This window comes from Cuculus canorus, chromosome 4 (genome assembly GCF_017976375.1).
Source record: "Cuculus canorus isolate bCucCan1 chromosome 4, bCucCan1.pri, whole genome shotgun sequence".
Taxonomy (NCBI): Eukaryota; Metazoa; Chordata; class Aves; order Cuculiformes; family Cuculidae; genus Cuculus; species Cuculus canorus.
In genome coordinates, this window is record NC_071404.1 from 28,760,595 (window position 1) to 28,781,103 (window position 20,509).

A 20,509-nucleotide genomic window follows, 5' to 3' on the forward strand; every position below is an offset into this window, starting at 1 on the left:
CCCTCCCTCCCTCGCGCACGCGCACGAGGCCACGCGTCACCAGCGTCGCGTCGCCTTCCGGGTCAGCGGCCACGCCTTCCCCCCCCCATACCCCGCCCCGGCATGGAGGCCGGGCAGGGCCCTGGCGGCGGCGACCCGGCCGAGGTACCGCCCTGCGCCGCCCCCGCGGGGCTCGGGGCTTCTCCGGCTGACGGGCGGGAGGGCTTCTCCCCGGTACCGGCGGGCGGGGCCGTGGCGGGGAGCCCAGGCCCTGCCGCCGCTGTGGGGAGGCGCAGCCCGTATTGGGGCTTAAAGGGCGTTAGAGGAGCCTCGGGATCCACCGGTGCGGGAGGCCGGGGGCAAAGACCAAAACAGGCTCTTCTGAAGCCAAAAAGGAGAGGACGGAATTGGGATCTGATATTCTCTGCCCTCTCATGTGTGTTGGATTTTTATAACAATGCATTTCGCGTGAGATATATAGGCAGAAGGTTCTTTAAATGCAGCTGCGTCAAAGTACAGTTGCTACAAAGCGTGAAAGTTAGGATTTCTTTTGAAAAGTGTCCCCCAACTTTCCTTTGGCTCATTCTCTTCTAATTTATTTCCACAATAAAAGAGGGAATTGCCTAAACCTTATGTGCCGACGGAGGAGGAAAGGAGACTCCTCAAGGAATGTGCTGAAGAGAGTGCTCGGTATAGAGGTAAGTTCAGTTTGCTGGTGAATTTGGTTTGTTTTTCTTCTGCCCTTATGTTTTGCTGTTATCTGATTCATCAGGGAAGGAGAACCTGGGTCGGTACGTCACAACAGATCATTAACAAAATTCGCGTGGCCTAAAATTGCATCCCAGTAAATCTTGATCCATGTAGGATATATATTTGTTCGAAGCTTGCAGGATGGGAATTTTGTAAAAGGTCCAACATGTTTTCTAAGGTTTATGCTTTATGACAAGATCCCTTAATGGTTTTAATCAACACATTTATTAAAAGCCTGAAAAGAGGTATAATGAATGGAATCTCATTTATTCATGTCTCTGAAGATTATTTTTGTTATTACTGCATTTTTATTTTAAATTCTTGTTACTTTTAGAATGGAAGAATAAAATAGTTTAGCTTAGAACCATTGCTTTCTATCTTTCTGGAGACTTGTGAGAAAAACAATGTTTAAGTAGTTACACAGCTAAATCTTTAGAGAAAATTTCTGTCTGCATGATCACAATGACCAAAGTCTGCGCTTTTTTCCCTGCAAATAAAAGATAAGATTGTCAAGCATGACGCTACAGTCAGTACCAATTTCTGTATTACAGCTAGTATACAAGAATAATAAACTTACACTGCTTTCACAGAAGGCTTTGTATCTCTCTCAATTTATTTGAAATATCAAGGTTATGTTGGGTTTGGGTTTTTTTCATAAAGCATTGGGAACCGATAGCTTTACTTCTTATTATTGTTTCTGTAATCCAAACTTTAAAGAGATGCCTGTTTTTTATACACCTGGTCAAGAGATTTGACCCAAGTCTTCTGATATGATTGTTACCCACTATTTTATCACACACTAGTAGGTTACTCCTGATGCTGGTAGATGGCTTAGCAGAAACCAGGACGGATGAAGAATATAGCAGTTGATTTACTAAGTTTAGCACGCTGGGGCTCTGATTTCTCTTGGCAGCCAGTACTTTCAAGGGCAACTTCTAAGACATTGTAATGTTGAATTAGAGATTTATCTTTCTTTATTGCTTGGGCATTCTCCTCTTCCACTTTTATTCAAATAGCTGAAAGCCTTCAGCTTGTTTGCTAAAATCTAGCTATTTTTACAAATGAAAAGAGTCAGGTTCATTAGTAGTAATGTAACGACTGGCTGTGGTTTATTGATAATCTCCCTTCTGAAAGACAATAGGGGAGGGTGGTGCTGCTTCTTCAGGTGTTCAGCTGCAAGTTCTTGATTTGCAGTGTAACTTACTGCCCTGTTTGTCCTCATGCAGAGACTGAAGAAACATCTTGAAAGTATTATTGAGAAGTCCTGAATCAGTTTCTTCAGTAATTTCACTTGGGGAGCTACAAGAGTAATTGAGAGATTTTTTTTTCAGGGCTTGTGTACTGTGCTGTTATCTCACTGGGAGAGCCTAAAGCCTGTCACAGCTTTCTAGGTCTCCTGACTTCGTTTAGTTGCTCTGCTTTAAGACTCTCTGCATTGAGTATTATTTGAATACCCCTTTGCAAGAGGTATGGGCTGCCTGTGTGATTGTCCTGACATTCTCACTTCTTATTGTGTCAGTTCTTGTTCTTCACAGATATTACTATAAATTTGTGTTTATTCAAATCCTAAGCTGTAGCAAATTTGTACCAGTTCTTACAAACCCTCTCTGTTTTGCAGTATTTGCTGTTGACAGCTTTTATGTCAGAAATGCTTGTAATCATTTCATAGTTCAGTTTAATAGTTGCTTTACTGATATTACTAATTTTAATCACGTTATCATATAATATGAATTCTAATACTGTAAAAATTCACATTACAATCTACAGTTTTAACCTGTACTTTTAGTCTTGCTAACAAAATCAAACCAGGTAGATATGACTTTTTCCCCATAAAACCATTTTGACTAGGATACATTATATTCCCATCCTTAATTATTGTGTATGCTGTTGATATATCATCCATTGCTTTTCCTAGGTTTGATTCTGTTTCTGAAACAGAATAAGTACTTTTTGCCCATAGCAGTGAAAAACATTGTTATTTTCTGATTTATTAAGCAGCTTTTTTTTCTGTACTTGAATAGTTATTAAATTTTTATGTATTAACCCAACTTTCATTTACATATTACTCTTAATTTCCAGTTACCATTTTAAGTCATTTATATGCTCACACACTAGCAGCTGTTTCCACTGAAGTGTGTAACCTGTCTTTGATGTCCAGATTATTTGTGTTGGGCCTGTAAATCATTTCTAACCTCCAAGGGTTAAACTGAGGTGCTCTTACAATTCAGCCTAAAATCTGCACTGCCATTCTGTATCTCAGAAAATCTAGAACTCTAGATTTTGGAAAACCTGGGTCTACAGTCTCTAAAAGCATCAAAGTTTTAATCTGTAATAATCTGGAAGTTCTTATTCTCTGTTTTTCAAGTGTTATTGTAATCTTGCTTATGAACTAAGGAGCAAGTACTTTTTCTTGAAAGTAACATCCAGTCGTATTTACCCTAAAATGCTGATTGGACTCCTAATCTAGTTTAGACCCGTCGAAATTTGGGAAAGACTATATTGTTATTTTGCAAAGCATATCATAATACTGTGTTGTCCAAATTCTAAAAAATGTAATTTGTCTTCAGATATGGACCTAATTACCAGATTGTGTACATCAGAACATTATAAACATCTAGTGCTCTTGCAAAAATTTCCCCTCTTGGTGAAGTTAAAGTTATTGAGCCTTTTTGTAACACCCACACTTTCAGACTTGCTTAAAATGTAATATAATTATGAAACTTATTTAATTTATTATTAGTAATAATTTATTATTTTTATTATTATTTTAAAATATTTAATGTAGTTAGCTTTAGTTTTCTGTCTGGTGTGTTATTTCACTGTCACCGTTTTCTGTAAGAATGGTGGTCTTAACAAATTCTTTCAAAGTTAATCTTCACAATACTGTAATTATCATTGCTTGAAATAAGCAATCCTTTTGTTTCTTGCCATCATCAAATGCTTCCAGCCACATGAACTCTTTCAGTGTGATAAAAATAGACATGAACTGTTGAATTGATTGTGATAGGTGGTAATGCCCTCCTGTCTTTGTCATCTTTGCATTCCTGACCCTACCTCTGAGTTGTGAAGTGTGATCTGTAAGCTAAGGAAAAACCCATCTTTCTCTTTAATTTGCTAGTGAATAAAACATGTTACCTAATTTTAATCGGTGTAGTTTTTATCTCTATAGAATTAGACTTTTTTCCAAAGTTATGTTAAAACAAAATCAAGGCTTTTGCCTGTCAAAAATTTTTAGAGGCACTGACCTCTATGTAACTTGCCTTCCATCCTGAAGTACTGTGTATGCTTCTCTGGTTTCAAGTTCTGCATCTTGATGCTGTAGCAGTTGTAGCTAGGCCTGTAATCTTGTCCTTAGAGCTTTATCTCATGTTAGCATTGGCTTTTGTGTTTTAGGAAGCATGAATTTTAATGAAGACGGGATGACTTATTAAGCGGCACTGAATAATTTGTAGTAGGTCTTAAAAACCAGAATTGAGAATGTTTCATAATTTATACATAATTTGTTAATTTTATATATACACTTATATGCAGTTATCTTATTACACAAATGAGCTTAGTAAGGCCCAGGAACTCTCATTTTGTTGCATATTTTGTTAAATGTGGTTGAAAATACTGGAGATCATGCTTTAAGGAACTTTTCTTTTTCTTCACAGCTTTTCCTTTGGCTGCAGCGAGCATGCTTGCTACTAGTTTCTTAATTAGGAAAGGTAAAGTGTGGACATACTTGGAATTAATTTGGTTTCATTCAGATGAAATATATTTCTGTGTCTAATACAGTTACTGTAATAATATAATGTCTAATCTACTTGTAATTACAAAAAGTTCAGACTCTTTGGCTATGTGACTTGCAGTTCCTAAAACTAAAGAAGGAATAAAACTTTAATATAAAATTAAGGTTCATTTTATGTTCTTTGACAAATGGAATATCTCAGTGATGATGAAATGATATGTTCTGTAGTGTATAGTCATACTGTGTGTGATATGATTAAAGGGGTAGTTCTTAGATATTTGTAATTTTAATTAATTTTATGCAGAATTCAGATGTTAGGTTTTCTTGAATTTTATGCAGTGTTAAGTGTAAAGGAGTAACCTGCCATGTGCAGACATAACTACAAACTAACCTACAATTACAGTTGATATTTTTCAGCTTAATTCTTAATAACTTATTGTAATTACTTTGATCCTCATTTTCAGGTATTCTAAGAGATAGCTCAAGATTTGGCTCTTTTACGAAAGTTGCATGTAAGTAAAAAGCTATGTATAAATTCAGCTTGTATTCATGCCTTAGGTTCTGGAGTCTGTTACACAGAGGTCATTCCTGTGAGACTAGCTGTCTGGTTCACTGTGACTGCACTCCGTAGAATTATAGAATCATAGAATATTTCAAGCTGGAAGGGACCGATAAGGATTGTCGAGTCCCACTCCTCACAGGACTACTTAAAACTAAGCCATATGACTAAGAGCATTATCCAGATGCTTCTTGAACTCTGACAGTCTTCGTGGTGTGACCACTTTGCTGGGGAGCCTGTTCCGGTGACCAACCACTCTCAGGGAAGAACCTTTTCCTAATGTCCAATCCGAACTTCCTCTGACACTGCTTCGTTCCATTTCCTCATGTCCTATTGCTGGTCACCAGAGGGAGGAGATCAGCACCTCCTCCTCCAGTTGAAGTTGTAGACTGCAATAAGGCTCCCCCTCAGCCTTCTCTTTTCCAAGGTAAACAAACCAAGTGGCTTTGTCTACCTCTCTTGTCCTTGAGAATCTTGCGCTGGAGACCTTTCACACCACCCTGGTCATCCCACTCTGGGCACACACCAGTAGTTTGTTGCCCTTCTTGTATTGAGATACCCCAAGATGCACACAGTACTTGAGGTGGGGCGGCACCAAAGCAGTGTAGATTGGGACAGTTGCCTCCCTGGACTAACTGGCTATGATGTGCTTGATGCACCCCGGGACACAGTAGGACTCCTGGCTGTCATGGCACACTGTTAACTGTATTCAACTTTGATCAACCCAAGACCTCAGATTTCTTTCTGCAGGGCTGCTCTCTTGCCTCAGTCCCCCAGTGTGCTTGTGTCCGTAGCCAGGATTACCCTGCCCCAGGTGGAGAATCTTAAAATCATAAAATCAATGCTTACATTAGTACAACTGTACCTGAAGGTAGGAGGAGTACATGATCTGATACATCCGATGAGTAAGTTTTATCTTCCTGCTGTTAATTCCATCAATCACCAGCTTTTTAGCTATGTTTCTTAACTACAACGTTTCATACCGCAAGAACCTGTTCAAAGTCAAGTGGTAGAGCATTTAATTTATTCACCATCTTTGAATTTCTGCAGCATGTTTTGGACACATTTTGTTTAAAGGTTTTCCATAAAATTGTAAGGCTTGAAATATGCTTGCCAGGTGCAGTATAAGAAGTTAAGATAAAAGCATTTTAGGTACTGTACAAGCTTACTTTAAATTACTTTGCCAGAGTATGCCTGCCCCTCCCTTCCTAATTTGAAGGTCTTTATTCATGCATCTCGCTTGTCCCGTTCAGGCTATTTTAGTGCCTTTTTTTCCTGGACATTATGTATGTACAATTGTAGGAAAACAGCAATTTCATGTGAATGATTTTGGATTAAGTATAATCAAAAGTAAATTAATAAATTAACCTTTTCAATGTAATTCATGACAGTAAACCAGGAAGTTGCTGTCTTGCCAATCTGCCCAGATAGAGGCAGTTACTTTTACAGTTTACTTCAGTGGGAAGAGGGTAAAACCTGTGATTAGTGGTGAAGGAAGTGTTGTTTAAGCAGATAAATTAATGTGAGAGACTAGGGCTGCCATTTGTTTATACTAAATTCTGTTTGCTTTCTTTCAATGCCAAACAATGTTGTAACACAGGCATTTCTAATAGAATTAACTATTTCCCTAATAGCTCCTACACATCTCTAGCTAAGGGCCACATTCCTCCTATTTAATAGAACTAAGTTTAGAAATCAAGGGAAAAAATAAGGAACAGATGGACCAGAAGAACTATTCTTGATGTTGAGGTTATAAGCCAAAATACTTTTGGCTTCTCCTTTTCCATGTATGCTGGTAGGCGTATGAACTTGCATTCTATATGAGAAGAATTTTCTGTGAAGTGTGCATTTTCGTTGTTTTTGAGTAGCAAACTTTGTGTGATTTATGTGCATTTTAAATATGGGGATTTTTCTGGGACATAACTAGCATATAAAAGGCCTGAGTTTAGCAGGTTTTGTTTCATCCTCTTACTGTTTAGGTCAGAGTTACCTACTGGCTATAGGATTGTCCTGAAAACTATTATCAGGGACATAGGTTACAGGGCCTAATTATGTCTCATAATTTAACTGCATATTCCTTCTGCAGTGGAATCTGATTAAAGGAAGTAGCGCAGTTGCGTTTTTGTTTGGGTTGTTTTCCTCCAGTTCTGAAAGAAGAGCATATGCAATTCCATGCACTGCTGTTAGCTCATAGCTAGCTGATGTTAAACAAGAGTAAGGCAGTTCAAGACAGTCCTTGCTTTTCTGGTGTCACTGATCTGAGCATGTTGTTGCTGCATCTGTTGATTACAATAACATTGTGTGTCACTTGTGGTTGTTCGATTCTGACTCGGAAGAGTATACGTGCCTGATTACAGTAACTGGTGTTTTATATCTAGTGAGCGTAGTTGGATCAGGTGGGTTTTTTTAGCCTCTAACTTGCGTCTTTCCTTGCTTTGCCTCTTGGTTTTATCTGGAGATTGAGAGGTGTTTAGTTACCTAGATGGGGATTTTCAGATTCCATGTTGTTCTTCTGCTTATAGGAATTACTCATAACTTTTCTCAGTAGCCTTCTAGGCACTGTAACAATTAAATGGAACTTCTCCTTAGTCGAGATTGATGTGCTACTCTGCTAGCATCCCCTTCAACACAGCATAGAGCTACTGGTCCTCTATTCTTCTTCGGCAAAGAAGGGTAAGATCCGTATGTCCCGCTTCAATTTAGCCTGAAGTGGGGCCTGGCCTCTCTTATCGATTTCTGATCATCTTCTCCCAGTTAATACAGAAGGAGTAGAGAGCAACACTCTTAATTTACTGTACTAACTTAAAAAATGTGCATCATCTGGCTGTTAGTTCTGTCATGAAAGAAACCAAATGTTTTAGACAATAATTTCTTCAGGTGAAACATCTTTCAGAGAGATACTTCCACTTTCTTGACCGGAAGGCCTCAAGAAAAGGACACTTTCTTTATGTAGTGTATGCCAAAGATTAATTACCTTTGCTGCTTAGCTCTATTTTGCTAAATATTTAGTTTTAATTCTTGTTGGGTCATTTTTCCTTTTTGGGGCTTGTAACTTTCCCCTTTACACATATTTATAGTGTTTGAGGTGTCTTCCAATTTTTTCCACCTGCTAAACAGCTAAACCCTTACAATTTGCATTTGTAAACATCACTCATAGTTGTGGCTGTTATCTTTTTTTCCCTTCGAGAAGGATTTTTAACCTCCTTTTGAAGGTACAGACATTAAAACAGGAATCACAATTTCAGTAACAGTACAGCAGGGTAGAGTAAAATCCACTTTTATATTGATTCCCAGGTGATGTAATCTACAGCGTGAGGACCTCCGAGGATTAGTGTTACTAGTAATTAACTCTTCCCTGACCTAAAGATGATTGATAGTCCTTAGTCTTTGTTTCCAGAAAATATTTATTGCACATGAAAGAAGGATCTAGCCCTTTCCTCCTACAAAGTCAGCAACAAAACTTCTGTTAACTACCATTAAATGTCTCACAGCCTTTCATGCTCTGGCTCACTCATAAAATCTGAAGGAGCCGGTTGATGGAAATGCTCAGTCTTAACCCCAGAAAGAACCATCATAGTCATTTATTCTTACATCCTGTCTAGCAGATGAAAATATCTCGTTCCCTAAATAGTTGCCCAGAGGTTGTGGGGGTTCAACTAATTCAGTCGTTTGCCCTCTGGCAACAATATCACAGAATCCTTTTCAGGAGGTACTGAGCTTAGTCCTAAGTTTATTTAGACTTCTCTTCATACTAGGGAGAGCCTTCTCAGGATCTGATTGTTCTTGTGGATTAAATTAGCAAAATTTACTACCTTTCATTATTCCCAACTGTTTTATCGTATTTGATACCTAATTGTTTTTCTGGATGTACGAAAAAAATGATTGCAGTTATTTTCCTCCTTTAGTCACCTTCCAGTCATCAAGTACTAGCTGAAAGTCATCTGATGCTCATGCCATGTCTAAATCATTGCTTTGTGTTTCTGTTCAGCTGTTGTGTATGTTTGAGTACCCTTTGTCTGCAAAAGAAGCAGACAGAGGTAATTACTGCATGTTTTTCATTTTGACCTAAACTAGTTTTTTTTTTCCTTTATTCAAGATACTATATAATTAATTTGAAATTATTAAAAAACTATGTGAATGTTACGATACAGCATATAAAACCATCTTTTTTTCTTTCTTTTTGAAAAGTTGCTGGAGTATGTGGATACCTGGCTGGAAAGATATCCTACTTGCCAATCTGTTCCGAGAAATTTAAGAAACTGAAGGATTCCCCAATAGGAGACGTTCTACGACAAGCTCAAAGACATAGTTCACCTAAGTAAGAATTTAATTCTGTCTTAAATTTAAAACTTATTCTTGAATAGGACATTTTCAGCCCTAGCAGATCAAGGCTATGTGTGCATCTTTGAAAGACCTTCAGAGCTCCACCTTCCCTCTTCTCTATTGCTCTAAATGTACCATTTTCAGGAAGCTGTATCTGTACCAGTTGGCCACCTATCAAACATATGTTTTGAGCTTACTTCATACAACTAATAGCTTTGAATGATCAGTGATTTGACCTAGCAAAATATATTCCTTGTAAATTAAGATGATGTTTTCCCATGGAATTGACTTACAGTAGTGTGATAGCAGAAATTGCCTCCTTAGTTTAAAAGTAAACTTACTTAACTGAAATAAAATAGTGTTATGTTCTGGAATTTTTTCCCATAGTCTAGTTTGATTGAAGTAGGAAGAGGGTGGAAATGATTTCAGTGTTTATCAAAGGAAAGAGCTCAGTAAACAATATGGGTGCAGGAAGAAGCATGCTGGTCAAACTTAGTGCTGTTTGTTTAAATCCTTTACATCTGTAACAGCATTATGCTGTACATATGAGAAACTCATCAGGTTCTGAAAACTATTTCCTGTTTTGTTCCAAAATGTTTTCTACTTCAAGTGGGTTTTAGTTGCAAATTACTTTCAGAATACCTCACTTAAAACCTGGATTCATAACTGGGAGAATAGTGTTTAGATAGTGAGTATTAGTCCTGCTAGGTATGTGCTAAATTTTTTTAATGTTTATAAAGGAGTTGATTAAATTCCTATTTACTTTATAAAATCAGATTTACGAGTCTTGTCTGCAAGATTTACCTTTGTTCTAAAATATGTGGGTTTTTTTGGCATTAAACATAATTTTAGGAATTGCCACTTTATACATAGCCTATATATACTGTATAAACCCCACTGAATTGGAGCTGGGCTTGTCTCTTCACCCCCTTTAATAAGAAATTGTCATGATTAACTGTGCTTACTGTGTATGAGAACCGGCTCAAAAGCCATCATCTGCTGGACCAATAAGTCCTTTCAACTTTTAATGGTCCATTCTTTTGTATCTGCAAAATTTTATCTCTGAAGTGATAAATTCCTTTTTTTTCTTTTTTTTTTTTTTTGTTGGTTGAATAATTAAATTCATTTAAGTTGTATTTTTGTCCTTACATGCTGTTCTTTTAAGCCAGCAACAGAAATCATTACGGTTTTGTGGTCATTATTCATCTACTAATTATTGTATTTTGGTAATTCTGATGTGAAGCTAAAAATAGGTAGGGAACTAAAAAGATTAGGTAGCTCTTGAAAACTGTGTTGCCGTATACGTTAAAAATAGTTAATAGATTGAGGCTATAAAATAGTTTAGCTGTGTGACAATAAAACAGACTAATAGGGAGTGTTTTTCATATGAAACTAACAGTACAGCTAAGCAGAAATTTAAAGTAAAAAAATAATAAATGCTTTAGAGGCATTCTAGTGGCACCAAGTGGTGACATTCTTGATAGAGATGTGGTGTGTAGTGGATTGAAGGGTTGTGCTGAATATATAGTGAATGCTTTAGTATATATGGCATAAGTTTCCAGAATAATCTTTATATGATCTTACCTTTAATTCTTAAGAGAAAATCTGTTAATGTTTCTGCTGAATTCAGCAACTCAATAAACCTTCATAATTTGATTTCCCCAAGATAGCTCTTCAGCCTCCCATTCTTCTGGTGTTGGATTCTTGATACTGATCAATTACAGCAGTTTCTAATGATGAAAGGTTTTAAATTGCAAATTCTTCCTAAAAGGCTTTTAAAAATAACTGTAATTCATGCTGTCACTATGTACAGACTACACGGTGTGCCCATGTGTCTCATGTGTCTTTTCTGTCTTAAGACTCCCTGTGGAAAGGGATGGTTATTCTTGTCTTGCAAAGTGCAAAATACTTTGTCTCTTTTGTCTTCTGTTCTGGAGATTTTCAGGTATAAGATAAGTTGCTGTAAGGAGAGGAAGAGTGTTGGGGAAGGGACTGTGTAGAATGTAAGAGGGGGGGGGGACGACCCACCCCAGTCTTATTTTTTTGAGACGATAATTCATGTTGGAAACTAAACTATTTTAAAATAGTATTTTCTTGAATTTCACATATTGTTAATCTTATAGTTCAATTCTTAACTCTTGTATTTCTGTATTTAATATTTAATTGTATTATTTTCTAGCCGCCCTGGTCGGAAATCTGAATTTTCAGACATGCCTTCTCAGTCATTTACTGAATCTTCTTCTCCAAAAGCTGGATTCCCACCTTCTTCTAGTTATGCAGATGATTATAGTTCAACAGATAGAGCGCTCTCAACTTATGAACCCGTTCCATTCAGTGCTTCCCTGAATGAATCTTCACCTACAGGAATTACTGATTACACTGTTCAAGGTGTGTTTAGTCTTACTGTTCAGCAGTTTGTACTGTAGTGACTCTTGCCTTTCTCTTAGCTTCTCCTCTTACTAAACTATGTATCATGCAAACATACCTGCTACAATATAGTGGTTTTCAATGAAACAGCTTGAAGTTTGCAGAGTTGTTTTTACATAGAAGATAAGCGTAGTATTTTGTACTCTAATGGTAAAATAAAATCAGGTTTTTTTTCATTTTTTGTAGTTCTCATTGCAAGTAAAGATCATAAGTTAACTTAAAATGTTTAATCTGTTGTGAAACTAAACCTGCAGAAAACTCAGACTGACTTGAAATTCTTTTTGATTTAAATTAACGTGACTATACCATCCTTTCACTGCATTACATAAACTGTAGTCTCTATCCTTTGTCTGTTAGCCTTTCTGAAGTTCCTTCGTTTTCACCAGTGGTGGTGCTATAACTGAATGCTACTGTAATTCAGTTACATTAAACTATTTTTTATAATGTGACAAACATTTAAATCTTTTGAGAACGGAATGCATGCTGTGTTCTGTCTGGCAACAGCTGATTTTTTTTTTCATGGAGAACCAAAATGGTTTTTGTGAACTGTTCTGTGCAGCTGTTACTATCCTTTCGGTATGAGCTCTGTCCTCAGCTATTGCAGGGAAAGCACACAATTCTGAATTCAGGTCTCTCTGGTACATAAAGGAGATAGTTACTGTCAAATGCAGAGTTTCATACTTCGCATTAGTTTGGATACTTCAATTCCTTCATGGAAAAGTTTATATTTCACAAGAAAGCCCTTTCATGCAACTTTGTTTTAGTTATATAACATCACAAATACAAATAGTTGGTAGAACCATAATTATAGAACTAACATTATGCATTATAAATATACATAAAAGGATAAAATATTTATCTGGTGATGCATGATGGATGTAGTCCAAATTCTTTGAAAGCAGAATTTAAAGCCTGAATGCAAATCCTGGAGCTTCACGTAGATTTCTCTTCAGAAATCATCAATACATTAAATATATGATTAGCATAAATTTTACATAAGTGATCAGAACTATTTTATCCATCAGCTACCACATGGTTGTTAGGATTTCCATCGGATAAAATGAAGAAAAGAAGTTAACTGCCAGTCTTCCAAAGCAGTTTGACTAAATGAAAAGAGTAAGAGGAATGGATTAATTAAAGGCCACATACATTCTAAGCTGCGTTTAGAATTGCAGCTGTCATGCTCTTTTTTGTTTGGGATTAAGCTGTAATTAACTGGCATTTTAGAATAGGTTGTAGCCAAGTTTTGGTGTGTGACTCCATTTCTAGTATTTTGGTGCTTGTTTTATTTTCAGATCCTGCTCCAATTCCAGAAGAAAGTCGTAAAAAAAAAGGCATCACATATGAGGAATTAAGGAATAAACACAGAGAAACATATGAGGTAATGCAACCACCAAAGACAGAAACTCCAAGCAAGTTTTCACAGGAAAAGCCAGCTAAGGAAGGTAATACGGTGATTTACAGAAATACATACTAAATTCTAATATTTGCACTACTGTAAAAAATACTGCTTAATTCTGCTTACCCCTTAAGCTGTTTATTTTTACAGTATCTGCAGGTATTTCATATGTGATGTGGTCTGTAGTTTCATATTTCAAATTATTTTTTCAAAAATATTGATCTTCCAATAGTAAATTGTAATTCCTCTTCTCCAGCCATATTGCTTTGTGCCAGACTGAAAATCGCATAACTTTTGCTTTATTGGATATATTGGAACAACCATTTTCAACAAATAATTCAGTAAGCTCAGAGATACATACTGAAGAGTTTTAGCTGTAGAAGGGGGTGTATGTTTTAGATAGCATTGTTCTCTCAAAATAGAGCACATAGTTGGTGGTTTTGAAGGGGTGGATATTTATGAATTGTCTCATGTGGAATTAAGCGGATTTCTATGGAGGCATTGTTTGTAGAGTTTCATTTTCTACATTAATACGCAAAGGAAGGAAACAGTATTTGGCAGCAATATTGAGGTTTGTTTTCACAGTGAAAAACAGAACTTTACACAGCAAAATAAGAATGCAGCATCCTGAAGAATAAGATGCCATTAGGTCAACTTCTTGACTGAATCAGGTTTTTTAAAAGGATACATGGAGGCAATTGATAATTGCTTGCTCTAAAATGTATTTATTTAGTGTGACATCTGCGAGAATGATATTAGCAAGAGGAATGTTTTAACTATTTAGCACACTTCTGGAATAGCTTGAATGTTTGGGTTTGTATGCAGTGTCCTGTCTTGTCAATCTCTTTGCAACAAGATTTTTGAGAATAGCTGATGTCTCCTGTCAGACGTAACAGCTGGTAATAAGTATAGAAAAGTCTGTTAATGCAAACAGTTCTGAAGCAGTAATAGTGAGCTTTGGAATGGTGTTGCTTAAGAGTGTCAGCCTGTTTCCTGCTTGTGGATTGCTTTCTCCAGGTAATCTGTCTTTGGTCAGATCTCCTTGGTCTTGAAATGAAAATTATTAACAGTTATTGGGTAATGATTTCAATCTGTGATTTTAAGGATGGAAGCCTTTTTCATTCATCATGTGACTGTGCCAAGTGAGACATTGAAAAACCATTCAAGCTGTAGTTTCAGGTTGCTTCTAAATTCCATCAGCTGACACTTAATTAATTTACACAGTGTTTCTTTTTCAAGATATTTCTCCACAAATAGAAAGCCTAGATGTGTCACTTGAAAACCATACACTAAACATCTATGTTTAAACTAGTTTTAAGCAGTCTCTTATTTTCCATCTACTGGTGCCTTCTCCATTTACTGTAGGCATATAAGTATGTATATCTGCATAGTGATCTGAACTGGACCATTTTCCAGGGAATGAGCACAGCCTGCTTGGCTGCCATGGTTAGTAGAGATGGAAATCAAAGTGTGCTTTGTGAGAACTTCTCATTGTGCCTCACTGCAGTATCAATCGGCTTAAAAGAGATTTGTCAGTGTGTCACACCAAATTTGTTGACATCTCACTGAAACAAAGACCATACATTCTGCTCTGTTCCACTGGTTCTACTGCAGACAGGTATTAATAAGCAGTGGGCAGATCTTGCGAGCAGATTTATAAAGAGGTGCCCTACTAGTGTTGGCGTGCACACTGGATCATATACATCATCCTTCACCTTGTCAGTGATGGCAGTCAGTTACGGAGTGCATTGCAGCTCACTTTCAAGTGACCATCTTTTCACTTTCTGGATATTATTCAGTTACGCGTGACAAGCTTCTGAATAAATCCGTTAAGACCGGTACCCTGTTTGTTTTGGGTTATTTTCCCCCCTCTGACTCACTCCCATATGAAAGGAAGCTGCCAAATAATAATGGCTGAGTAGTTTCCTAGTAGGGATTATTGATTTCTGTTTGTTTGTCTTTGAATGTGGTTTTAACTGTCCATAATCCAGAATTGTGCATGTAACTAGATTATGTAGCCACATTATTTATGGTAACATTCCTTGCCTGTTTCCTCCAATTGTCTTTGTTTCATCCGCATGTTACATTTGTTTCAAAGTAAAGTAATTACAGATTCTGTAGAGCTGGAACTAGCACAGTAGGCCTCTTAACTGACTATTAATTCAGTTAAGAGTGATGATTAACAAACTCTTCTCCCCATTTATTAAAAAATAGCTTTAATTAGATGTCCATTGTGCTGTGACTGACACTCTCCCCACACACCACTTTAAATGATAGTGCATTTCACCATGCTTTTTGGTGTTGTGCAAGATAAACTTTTGCAGTTAATTTATATGTGACTACTTTTTCTTCTTTTCTTTAGTTAAAGTAAATAAATATGGAGATGCGTGGGATGAGTAAGAGCCAAATGAAGAACTGAAGAAGATAATCTCCTGTCAGCTTACTTGAACTTCATCTAGATTAGTCACAAGTATTGGTACTTTTGGTGTGTCCTGCGAGATACAGCTATAAATAAATAAGAAGAAACTCCTGACTTGCCAGAAGATTAAAGAAAACAAGTATTTAGGCTTAATTTTTTAAAATTTTTCATAAATAGCAAGCGAGGCCATTGTGAGGTGTCCTAACTATAAATCATTTATGCTATTGTTAAAGAATGAAAAGGGTAATGGGCAAAAACTAATATAAATGTATATCGAAAGGTAAAAATATATGTAAATAAGGGCAGTCGTGTATCGGGAATGGAAGAAAATCGGAATATTCTCAAATTTTCAAGACTTGCATTAAAAGTTACCTGTAGAACTCACTGCTCACTTTGCTTTGTCTGAAAGAGATATTCTGAAAATGTCAAATGGTTGTCGTGCTTAGTTGATAAAGTTTGAAAGAATAGTGTCAACTATTCAGAAAGAAAGGGCTGAGGAACCTGGCTACACACATAAGTTAAGCATACTTAACTTTTTCAAAACTTTTTGTGGTGCCAGCTGTATCTTTAAACTGATATTCTGACCTGCCCACACTAGGTCTCTGAAGGTAGTAATTTTGGATGAAAATGATTGAGTGAAACTGCAGATATTTAAACCAGCTATATTTAAGTGCAGAAGGTCAAACCTGACAGACTTTGGTAAAAGTCTGAATGGTAACTTGACTGTTAACATTAGGGTTTGTGTACTTATCCTTATTTCTCAGTTTGTGCATGTCATGACAAAAGCCCGTGTTTACGGAGAAAAGTTCAGTGGAAAACTGCTTTATTGTTACCTGCAAGAAAAGAGCTACATTGGCAAAACTTCTGAAGAGTATTTCCTAATGTTTGCATCCCCTGCTCAGTCTCAGATCAAAATGTTGTCTTCTATTAGGGGTTCTCATATGCTCACCTGTGCTGTTTCATCTCACACTGTTGTTTGTTTGAGGGTTTTATTTATTGGTGAGCAAAAACCATGACAAAGTTGACAGCATAAAAGCATTACCGACATCCTTGTTGGAGACAAAAAATAACTGAGCTACCAAGATTAAAAATTCTCAGAGACCTTATTGATGGTCTTCTTATTGGTCTAGCAGCAAAGCAGCATGAATGAGAAGATTATTTTGGGTGGATATGGAGCAATTGGCTGAAATGACGAGAAGAAAAGGAGGGGAAGATTAGAACACTTAAAGAGCCAAATAATAATCAAAACAGGAAGACTGTTTTCAGAAAAGCTGTTCTTCTAAAAAAAGGAATGTGCCAATAGGTGCTAATCGGATAATCTTGAAGTTGAATCAGAAAATTACCTTGCAGAGAATGCTTCTCGTGGCTCTGATGAGAGAACTCTGAAAATACACGAAGTATGCTGGAATTATATTGCTGTGTTTTTTAGTGTACTATTCCAAAGCCAATTAGATTTATCAGGAAAATATTTACAAAGTTTCTCAGTTGCAAGTTATACATCTAACAAAAGGTAGAAGATTTAGATGATATAACTGGAATAGATTCCTATGGTGGTGGTTTTCCATCTATAAAAGGAAGAAATGCTTTTTTATTTTGAATGAGTGAAGATTTTGGTTGAAAGAGAAGTCTCCCAAGTGAGAAAACATAGGAGCAGGCTTACAACACTGAGGGAACAGCAACACATATGAGTAAGCTTGACAAAAAAATACTTCTTTATGTTGGTGGATTTGGGATAATACTGGATTTTCTCAAGTAAAATAGCAAGGATATAGTGACTTGTTTTTCATAGGAATCTTAATGCATGCTTATACTAAAGTTGTTTATTTTTGTGAGGGAATGATCATCTCGGGAGTTGACTAGTTGAGTTAATATAACACCTCTGCAGTGTGGACACTCCACTGAAAAGTGAGACCTCCTCTATTTCTTGACTTTCACTGCCAAAGTTACTGTTGTGGCAGTAAACTTACGTATAGTCAAGTATTTAATGATGCACTGGAATCCTGGCTCAGGTTGAAGGCCTTGCGCTCCTGTTTCTGGCCTTTCTCTGGTTTTCAGTCTGAGGGTATGTGCTACCCTCATGCTTGGATCAATATTGATTGTTATACATGTACTGCTGTACATGGGCTGTCCTATTGTGTACCTCTAGTTATTGGTGTGTACGTTTTTCTGAGAATACTGATGGGGGACCATCTCGTACATGACAGACATGGAAGGCAGGCTATTTAACCCTTTTTCATTTAAGTGCTGAAAAGATAAATGCTTGTTTCAGACCCAGATCTTGCGAACTATCATGTTTGGAGAATTCTCATTTTGTATGCGGGTAATTGATAATTATAGCAGTTAATATGACTATCGTGGTTCTTAAAATTATCAGAAGCCCATGGTGTGAAAATGAGACTTCCTTCAAAGTGCCTCACCTCAAATTGATAATTCAGTTGGGCAAACACAGCATTTCATATAAACTGTGTTAGAAATTTTTTTTTCCTTTCTTAGAGTAGAAAATAAGAGGCATGTATAATATAAAATTCACGTCGTTTTAAAAGTATAATGTGTATACATAAGTTTTCTAAGCTGAATGTGAGGTTTTCGTTCTGTTGCATCTCGTTAGTATCTCTCAGAGGACACTTTTTTGTATTTAGGAACAAGTTGGGTTTAGCATCAAAGAATTAAAAAATTCTTTGACTTTCCATCACATCTTTAATAAGTATTAAACACAGAAGAGTTCACAATTATAGCTGTTAACTGAATAGGTATCGAAAACTGGCATTTGGTCAGAATTAGGTCATGTACAGTTTGCTGTGGCAATATCTGGTTCGAACCCCTGATTCACTGAATAGCCGGGGAATTCAGTCCCTTCTTCCCCTTTTCCTGCACATCTTCTGTAGTACCACCTTCTTTCAGAGTGTGGGTTTTTCAGTCTCATGATTTCATTGCAGCCACCCATGAGCTGCTCACTTATAGTGCACTTAAGGGACTTTGGGGGATTTTTAACTGAATCCAAGTGCCTTAGAGCTGATGTCGGGGTTATTGTCACCCATAGCAGTGTGGCTAGATATGAGGAACTAGTAAGAACAGTGAATGCGTGAAGAAAGCATGACAGACCCTCCTTTTATTTTTACATGTTTCCAGCTAATACACACCTAATTTTTCTTAATTCATTAGCCAGGCCAGCTGCTTTCCTGGAATACAGGTCCCTCACTACTCTTCAAAATTCTCAGCAAGAATTTAACTTCGCATTACTGTTTGTATTTCTAGTCGGGTGTGTTTACAATCTGATCTAACCACAAAGACAGCAGCATTAAAAAACATTTGAAGTTGTCCTATGGGCCATCATACTTTTATGGTTGTTAAAAATGTGAATTAACCCAATATTTATTGTAAAAGAAAGTAAATTTTCTTTTATTCCTAAAAATAAATGTTAATTACATTAAAAAAATTAACTCTTACACCTTAAATCAAACACCAGGAAATGGCTCTGAATGCTTCACTATGAATCCTTCTGAAAAAACCTTTAAACTGACTGTTTTCACAATTTCTTAAAACTCTTAAAAAAAAAGCAGTTGTAGGGTCAGTTTGAAGGTGCTCATAGCATTATCCTCAAGGCTGTTGTTACCAATGTGCATGAACACAGAGAAGAGGGTTGTGAAAATATGCCTCAGCTCTTCAATAGCTAGGAAAGCCCTAGTGAAAATCTCAGTTGCAAATGTTTTTTCATCTTTCCCTAAATTAGCAGGCATGTTTAGAATCCCAAGTAAGTGCACAATCTGACCTTTCCAGGGATTTGTTCCTACTAAAGCTGTTTGGATCATGTCTATGTGAAGGAGAAAAATGTAAGTGAAAATTAATTTGAGTAGCTTAATGAAAGTTAAGCAGATTTGCGGAAGCCTGGGGAATCAGACATACTGTCACAAACTGAACCCATAAACTTCATGCTTCCCTTAGACTCAAGAAATATCCTGGCTTGTCTTCTGTTTGTTGGAAACTTACAGCCGTGTTTGTTTTTCTGTGCTTCGTTTGGTGGCCATTGGTGAGCAACTCCTTCAACATGTGCACACTGCAGGATGCGCATCCCACCCAGTCCCTTGGCAGTCGTACACACCCCAAACCTTTTGTGGAAAGGCTTTGCTTGCAACCCATCCTTTCTGACTTGCAACCAGAACAAGTTATCGCTCTGATCTCTCAAGTGTGACAATAGCACTATAAATAACCCTTTCCTCTTTTTTGCTGTTTGGTCACCTATTATTTGTAGAAATCAACAAATCATGTTTGGATTTTAATCTCAAGGCAATAAATGGGACGATTTGAATCCGATTACTATTTCAGGCTCTCCTTGGGTCTGTTCATATGGGTTTGGGCTAGTTCAGCTAAGCCAGTACAGGTTTGGACACAGATATGCCTTGAGTTCATACAAGTATGGTAAGAACTGGATATAAAGCACCAGCGCCAGACAGAAGTTTTGAGGCACTTTTGAGGAGCATTAGAATCTGAACTGAGGAATACCATGGGGTTTTGTACATGAACAACCTTAGACAAGGCAGATTTCCAGTTCTTAAGACTATCAAGTGAATTATTTTTCCCAAATAATGAGGAAAATAAAGCAATTAACATCTGTTTTAATTGAAGTAAAGTAATACAGCAAAACCAGAAATGTGTAACTGTTCAGGTTACAAGATGTGGTGAAAAGTAAACAGATTTTTTGATCCAGCAGTGACTAAGCTGCTGGAGAGTAGATGATAATCTTTTTGAGACATAATTTGTATGTATTTACTTCAGATAGATGGAAGCATTATAATTCTTAAAGTAGCTGATGCCTAAACATCAATGATGGATTATTAGTGCTGGCCAAGTTTATCTTCTAAATAAGCCGTGCCAAGCAGGAAGCACTTAGAATAGAATAGACCACATCTACTGGATCCTTGGAGC

General features: G+C 36.9%; 1 protein-coding gene across 4 annotated transcripts; it reads left to right on the forward strand.

The window, feature by feature from the left end:
* The first annotated feature begins 24 nt into the window (after positions 1-24).
* Positions 25-19,899, forward strand: OCIAD1 (OCIA domain containing 1). 4 transcript variants are annotated; one of them, XM_054064766.1, is made up of 9 exons: positions 126-144; positions 593-677; positions 2,061-2,196; positions 4,383-4,436; positions 4,924-4,971; positions 9,207-9,336; positions 11,521-11,729; positions 13,064-13,213; positions 15,530-19,899. In XM_054064766.1, the coding sequence occupies exons 4-9, from the start codon at positions 4,406-4,408 to the stop codon at positions 15,565-15,567; spliced, it is 606 nt and encodes a 201-aa protein (XP_053920741.1). In that variant the 5' UTR covers positions 126-144; positions 593-677; positions 2,061-2,196; positions 4,383-4,405; the 3' UTR covers positions 15,568-19,899. The 4 variants fall into 4 exon arrangements, with proteins under 4 accessions (XP_053920739.1, XP_053920741.1, XP_053920742.1 ...); XM_054064767.1 differs by lacking the exon at positions 126-144 and adding an exon at positions 171-415; XM_054064764.1 differs by lacking the exon at positions 2,061-2,196 and having other exon boundaries at positions 25-144; positions 15,530-19,897.
* Positions 19,900-20,509: the final 610 nt, after the last annotated feature.

Coding starts and splice junctions, on each gene's coding strand:
- OCIAD1 (XM_054064764.1), top strand. CDS start 103: ATGGAGGCCGGGCAGGGCCCTGGCGGCGGCGACCCGGCCGAG. Junction 145..592: donor GCGGCGGCGACCCGGCCGAG/GTACCGCCCTGC, acceptor CCACAATAAAAG/AGGGAATTGCCTAAACCTTA. Junction 4,437..4,923: donor TAGTTTCTTAATTAGGAAAG/GTAAAGTGTGGA, acceptor CCTCATTTTCAG/GTATTCTAAGAGATAGCTCA.